Genomic DNA, 7,729 nt, shown 5'->3' with positions numbered 1-7,729 from the left:
GGTCTCTTCAGCCAAAGGGCGAAGCCTTCGTGTCATTTGTAGTAGATTGCAAAAGTTTGGATATTTTCTCCACTTACTTGCAAAAATGGAAAATTTCCCCGAATGCTTCCAAAACTCAGCTTATAATTTTCCCACATAAGCCGAGAGCTTCTTATTTGAAACCTTCTAGCAGACATATTGTCACTATGAATGGGGTTCCAATTAATTGATCTACCGAAGCTAAATATTTAGGACTTCTGCTAGATCAAAAATTAACTTTTAAAAATCACATTGAAGACCTTCAAGCCAAATGTAACAAATATATTAAGTGTCTATATCCACTTATAAACAGAAAATCAAATCTTTGTCTTAAAAACAAACTTTTGATTTACAAACAAATTTTTAGACCTGCCATGTTGTATGCTGTGCCGATATGGACTTGTTGCTGCAATACCAGAAAGAAGGCACTTCAGAGGATTCAAAATAAAATTCTGAAAATGATTCTGAAGTTGCCTCCGTGGTATAGTACCAATGAACTTCATAGAATTTCTAATATTGAGACATTGCAACAAATGTCCAACAAAATAATTTCCAATTTTAGACAAAAATCGTTGCAATCTTCTATATAAAATAGGTTAAGATTAGTTTAAGTTGAAAACATTGTAATTCCTACATGGTTCAATTCAACCAGAGGAAAAATTCTAACTGCCAGAGGCAATTGAAATGTATTAATAATAACTAAAAATATAACATAGCAAATAAGGATGATAGTGTTAAGAAAACACGGAACACCTAGTCTAAGAGATGAATACATGTATTAGATAATTAGCAAATAAAATAAAAAAAAAAGAGCTACGCAATGTGGCACAATAACACGTAATCTGATTGTTTTCTGCAGCATTATGATTTTGTGATTCTTTTGATCATGTGAAGTAAACCAGACTGAAACATTTTGGTGGAACAAATATTTTAAGCTTAAGCTCTGCAGAAGATAACAAAACGTAGTGGAATTAAATGGAGAGTACTAAACTCGTCTTAGACGGTTGAAAATTTTGGTATAAATTTATCACATTAAACCCATTTTTCGTCATTGCAAAAAATAGCATATGTGCAACTCGAAAAGCTTCGTTGGATAAACGTACAACTCGTTCTGAAATCCTCAGGAATCTGTACTACGAGTGGTTGTTGCAGCCAAAAAGCATCGTAATGGATGACGAGACGTACATACACCATACAGATCGCCGGACTGGAGCTCATCGTCAGCAGGTCGAAGGTCGACATATTTTTCCTAGAAGTACTTAATGTGGCAGGCGATCTGTGGGTGCGGCATATTCAGCAAGCCGTACTTAACGCCCGCCACCACCAACAGCAGACATGTAAAGAAGAATGTATTCAGCAGCGACCGCTGTCATTCGCGAATACGAAGGTAATGCCTCTACTCACTCTTATGGCAAAATCTCATTGCTATCATTGCTATTTCAGACTGTGCGTGAAACATGGCCGCCAATCACTTCTTGTTCTTGTTCCTTCTGTTCCTCCACAATAAAATCCCATAAGGATCTGTCAGACTGTGCGTGAAGAATAAGGGACCGACTGTTTACTTCGATGGCATTTACTTCCAGGGTGCAGCAGCCGTAAAAAGTGTAGACAACAACCTTCCGTGCATCATGCTTACGGTACTCGTCACTGAGTGGCGATACCGGCGTTTCTATCTGTTTTGTTAAACCCGCTACTCTATGTTTTGAGATTCTCACAATTTTCAGCATGAGCTCATGGAAGAATGGTAGTTGGAAATCGATAAAATGTATGGAAAAATAACGTATTTCGCAAATTTATGGAAAATGGAAGTGTTTTAGAAGAAAATAGTGATAAGGAATGAAGTATGAGGTGAAAAGCTTGTCTCCTGCACTTAGTTTGCACTGATTAGTAGTTTTATAGTGATGAAATTTCGATTTTACTACCACTGAAAAAACGCCATCTCTTGCATTAATCGTTTTGACTGGTACCTTATTAAGTCGCGAATTTCTCCGCTCCCAAAAATGTGACATTCTGTTTTGGCCCGAGATGCCATCGTGTCATTACACAATTGTTGAAAATGACCAATTTTTGTGATATGGAATTGATGTATCTTCCCTAGATGGTGTGCAGGTTGAAGGCATTGTTAGGGACGAAAATGGACTAAACAAAATTGACAAAAACATAACTAGATTGTGTTTACTTATTCCCTGAAAACTTCAAAAATACTCGCCTTAAAATAGATTTTTGGTGATCATTTATGTCTGTTGCGTTCGTTACGACTACGTCTTGGAAACGAACGAAATTTAAATCGTTGAAGGTATCCCCAAACATATGGTCAGAAGTGTACAAACGGCAAATCACCTTAATGAATGAAAACGGCGCACACAAACGCGCATTCCAGATAGCTGTTTTTAAAACTGAAGCAGCAGGTCAAAATCTTGAGTTCCTCTACAAACCCTTTCGAGAAGCATTCCCAAGCAGTCGATTCGCACTTTTTCATTGTTTCTTAATAAATTCACTATGGCAAATTCAAACCCAGAGATTAAGTACACGCAGATCTTCATCAACAATGAATTCGTAGATGCTGTTAGTGGTAAAGTTTTTCCAACAGTGAACCCATCGACGGGTCAGAAAATCGTGGACATCGCCGAAGGTGACAAAGCCGATGTAGACTTGGCCGTTGAGGCTGCCAAGACAGCTTTCCAGCGAAGTGGAAAGTGGCGCCAGACGGATGCATCGGCTCGTGGGAAGCTATTGTACAAACTGGCCGATTTAGTGGAGCGCGATCTGCACCAGCTTGCAAGTTTGGAGTCGTTGGATAACGGAAAACCTTACATAAATGCAGTTTACAGCGTACACGGTTCCGTGGCTTCTCTGCGGTATTTTGCTGGTTGGGCTGATAAAATAACCGGCGAGACCGTTCCTTCTGATGGACCCCACCTGACTTACACTCGTAAGGAACCGTACGGAGTAGTGGGACAAATTATCCCATGGAACTATCCACTGCCGATGTTGGTCTGGAAGTGGGGTCCAGCCATTGCTGCTGGCTGCACTATCGTAATGAAGCCAGCCGAGCAGACACCCCTAACGGCTCTGTACATGTGTTCACTGGCGAAGGAAGCCGGTTTTCCCCCCGGTGTGATCAATGTGGTGCCCGGATTCGGACCCACGGCCGGTAATGCCATCACAGTGCATCCGGACATCCGCAAGGTGGCCTTCACCGGTTCGGTTGAGGTGGGAAAGGTTGTGATGGCTGGTGCGGCGAGTAACTTGAAGAAGGTTTCGCTGGAGCTGGGCGGCAAGAGTCCGCTGGTTATTTGCAATGATGTTGACGGTGAGATGTGTTTTGTTTATTGTAGTGCTAGATTATCAATGATGATAGCATGGTGTGATAATGTGTATCGGCATAAAATGTTTACTAATTTCAACGCGTATTCCAACAAATTTTATGACTTAGACCTTGGACCATGGTAAAGTTTTACATAAAACATTAAAATTTTGTATATAGATAATGCGTATAACTGACTACATTGTTGACTTGTCCTAAGATAAGTTAGTACTGTTCAATTTTATTCTACGGTTGGAACGGAAATGCCTTTATCCGCATTTCTTGAGGGACTCCGCTACCTGTATCAGATACAGGTATTAAACAGAAGTGGTAGCCACATAACAACCAAGCCCGTTCATTTGAATAATTCTGGACCATTCGAGATGCAAAAACGTTTGTATTTTTCTTTGGATAAACATGTGAAAAACATGTTGCTTCATACGATTACCTCAACTTTTTATATGCAACTCTGAAATAGGGTGGATTGTATTCATTACTACGTAGTTTCATCCTTCCGTATACTTTACGGCTTTTACAATAGAGATAATAAACTATAGAAGAAGATTGTCGCTGTCGTCACTTGCGAAACATCTTTTGCTGGCGAGGATAGGGCACTAAATGTCATCGAAGGAAAAATCAGTACGTTTTGACCTGTTTTGACAGATAGATACCCAACATGTTTGGGGACGATAACAAAGGGAATCGCAGCGACAATCGTCCTCTATAGTATATTACCTCTATTGCTTTTACAAATGCTTCACAGCGAACCATCCATGCTGAGTGAATATTATTTAATCATCAGGGTAATGATATGCAACATGCCTTAACAAAGTAAAATGTAATTCAATTTTTTTGTTTTGCTGAAATGGCTGAATATATTGTGAAAAAATAATAGTATAAACTAAAAAGGATTTCCCGTCGAATAAAACTTTCTGCGTCGGATTTGCTCTCCTCCTTCCGTATGAAACATTTTTAAGACTAGGAATTACACATACTTTACACATACATACACGGACATTTGTTAAATGCTTCGAGCTAAGTGGATTAGTATATGAATTATGTTCCTTCGTCCTTCCCTATCATAAGTTGTGTTTTGTATTGAAATTATAGCCTTCTACTACAATACTAGTGAACCAGAAAGGTAGGATAGAAATTCTATTTCCACTATACTTCCCTATTCCAATTACTTAGTTTGCTCTTATAATTTTTTTCGTTCTTTTTCCTTCTTGAAATCTATTTTATTGCATCATTTATAACACACTATATTATCTATTCTTTGTATTACAATTTATTACCTTGGCGACTTAAATTCATGTTTATGTCATATTGAAACGAGTCATCAAACTAACATGGTGTATTTCATTGTATTATTGAACATATTCCAGTGGACGAGGCTGCTCAGATTGCTTATAATGGTGTGTTTGAGAACATGGGCCAGGTCTGCATTGCAGCTTCTCGTACCTTCGTACAGGAGGAAATTTACGATGCGTTCGTACAGAAAGCCATCGAACTGGCGAAGGGACGCAAGGTGGGCAATCCGTTCAGCCAAGAGACCCAACATGGACCTCAAATCGATGAAACGCAGTTCAAGAAGATTCTCGGCTACATCGAAATAGGCAAGAAGGAAGGCGCCAAACTGGAGACCGGCGGTGTTCGGGTTGGAGAGGAAGGATATTTCATCGAACCGACCGTTTTTTCCAACGTTACCGATGACATGACCATCGCCAGAGAGGAGATTTTCGGCCCAGTTCAAAGCATCTTCAAGTTCAAAACGTTGGACGAGGTTATCGAACGGGCAAACGCCACTAATTTTGGCCTGGCAGCTGGAATTTTGACCAAAAACCTAAACAATGCGCTCACCTTTAGCAATGCCGTCGAGGCCGGAGCCGTTTGGGTCAATACTTATATGGCATTGGCGATCCAAGCACCGTTCGGTGGCTATAAGCAGTCCGGTGTGGGTCGTGAAATGGGCAAGGAAGGCTTGGAGGAGTACTTAGAAACGAAGACCGTCTCTATCAAGCTGCCCGCTAAGGTCTGAATCATGGTTCCGTTAGTGCAACAGCAAATTTCTTGTTTAATTATCGCATCGCTAGATAAAGAAATACACGTGAACATTTTTTCAGTTTGTTAAAAGATTATTTTACATAAAAGATAAATATGTCTTGTCACATGTTTCTGCCTATTCCAAGCAAGCTTGTAATAAAAATAACATAGATTTTTCCTTTGCCGTAAATCGTGCGAATGCAGTACGTATTAAGAAGTAATCTAATATATTTTGCCTTATTGTAAGCATACACCACCTAAATAAATAAATAAATAAATAAATTGTTTTATTATTATTATTTTCGTAAACATTTACTTTTAAGAAAGGAATAGACCTCATGCAGAACCGGTGTTTTATTTGAAAGAATTCTACTCATCATAACGCTATTAATCAAAAATGCTTCAGGTAAAAGCGATAGCTTTCTTAAAACCTTAAGAAATTTCAGAAGGCTTTGTGGATTTCGCAATTCTACTTCTAAAAAATGCAACCGCTGTTCGACTATTTGTGAAACAAGTTCAAAGAGTAAAGGGAATGGTTTCACGACACAGCCTGTTACTACGCCTAGTGTTTTAATGCAAGAAACATTCAATAATATATTTCGACGTAGAACCTTAGAAAACCTATTCCTAGAATTAAAAATTTAACAATTTTCAAGAAGGATTCTTATTATTATTAGTTCATTGTTCAACATGTTCATTGTTCATTGTTTGTTATTTGTTCTCCATGTGTCTCCGAAATTCTCTGCTGGTACCATTAACGGCAGAGTACATGAATTCTTCGACCACCTTCGATGTTGAACGGCAGACACGAAAGACCATCACCTTGGCGTAACCCTCTGCATGTTTCAAAGGGACTTGAGAATGCCCTTGAAACTCGAACTACGTACATCACCCGATCCATCGTCGATTTGGTCAACCGTACCACTTTATCCGGCCATAGCTGTTCAGGATTGGTTGTATCATATGCGGCTTAGTTGATTATTATGTTGTATTCGCAGCATTTCTGCAATATATGGCGTACGGCGAACACCTGGTCCGTGATGGAGCGTTCGCTCATGAATCCCGCCTGGTACTGCTCCACGAACTCTTTTGCAATTGGTGTAAGTCTCATGCAGCAATGATTGTCGAATTAATTTTCCTCTAGCAACTACCAACTACGAAATGAACAATCATGCATATTGGAAATGCTAGAGCCAGGGCTACTTTGATTAGGCAAGCGTATGGGATCTTGAAGATCCTTGCATACAAAGGGCAAATATTTGACACTGATTTCCGACAGCCTTGGAACCATTCGTCCTACTTCGATTGAACCAGAGAGGGCATTCTCAGTAGTTGGCAACATTGCTAACAAAATACAATGCGGATTGGGAGATGAGTCGCTCAGTATGTAATGTCTACTTAAGTTTCGCTTTGCCCAGCTCAACAAGCAATGATTTTAACATTTGAAGTTTGTCAACAAATATTGTTTTTCATCCGAAAGTCCAAATCAAAAATTTTTCTTTTACTTCCTGAAATTTTCACAAAAACCGGTATGCTACCGGCATTAACGGTATTGACAGCATCAAATACCGAATACCGGTATTTGACAAAAATAGCCAATATCGACCACCCTACGGGATAGATCCCATTTTCCCCTGGAGATTTGTAAGAAGCAAAACTGTTAAGAGCCCATTGAATCGATTCAGTAGTTCTACGAGCCTGAGCCCAAGACCCGTAGTTACATGAAAAGACATTAGGAACACCCGAAGATGCTTTATCGACACATCCAGGGAAGTGTGTATCACATTGGTGCTCTAATACTTCCTCGTCAGAAAAAGTGTAGTCGCCATTTGGCTTGCGAATTTCGCCAACTTGGAAATCCTTGGATCTCGCAAGAATTTTATTGAACCTACTGGCTTCACTCAAATTGGAAACATTTGCACAAAGGTTTTTCCAGCCGGATCGTTCAGCAGATCGAAGAGCCTTCTTGTAGGCTATCCGAGCCGACTTGAAAGACTCCGTCCCTGCTGAATGGTTCCATCTGCACTGCTTCCTGAGTTTAGCCAATTCGGAATTCCACCATGGGGTTCCTCTTGAGGTTTTACAGAACGCAAAAAGCAATTTTTTTGTTAAATATCTTGGCTGTGCATATGCACAGCACATGTTTCGAAATGGACAAATTGATATGAAATTTTGCGAAAAAGAATCCACGTGTCTTGGAGGGACTCGAACCCTCAACCTCCTACTCTCTAGACAGGCGTGATAACCCCTACACAACAAGACCACTAAAAGGTCACGTTTGCGGAAAAGCCATCAGAATCCGAGTATCAACCTCCACCGCGGTTAGCTCTTTTTTGCAAATTGAATATCTTTCGGATGCTT

General features: G+C 39.8%; 1 protein-coding gene across 1 annotated transcript; it reads left to right on the top strand.

Moving 5' to 3' along the window:
• Positions 1-2,470: 2,470 nt before the first annotated feature.
• LOC134217273 (aldehyde dehydrogenase 1A1-like) lies at positions 2,471-5,617 on the top strand. The gene is made up of 2 exons (XM_062696035.1): positions 2,471-3,331; positions 4,711-5,617. Exons 1-2 carry the CDS (start codon positions 2,518-2,520, stop codon positions 5,361-5,363), a joined length of 1,467 nt encoding a protein of 488 aa, XP_062552019.1. The 5' UTR covers positions 2,471-2,517; the 3' UTR covers positions 5,364-5,617.
• Positions 5,618-7,729: the final 2,112 nt, after the last annotated feature.

This window comes from Armigeres subalbatus, chromosome 2 (genome assembly GCF_024139115.2).
Source record: "Armigeres subalbatus isolate Guangzhou_Male chromosome 2, GZ_Asu_2, whole genome shotgun sequence".
Taxonomy (NCBI): Eukaryota; Metazoa; Arthropoda; class Insecta; order Diptera; family Culicidae; genus Armigeres; species Armigeres subalbatus.
The sequence above is the reverse complement of the archived record's forward strand: the minus strand, read 5'-3'. Positions and strand labels throughout refer to the sequence as shown.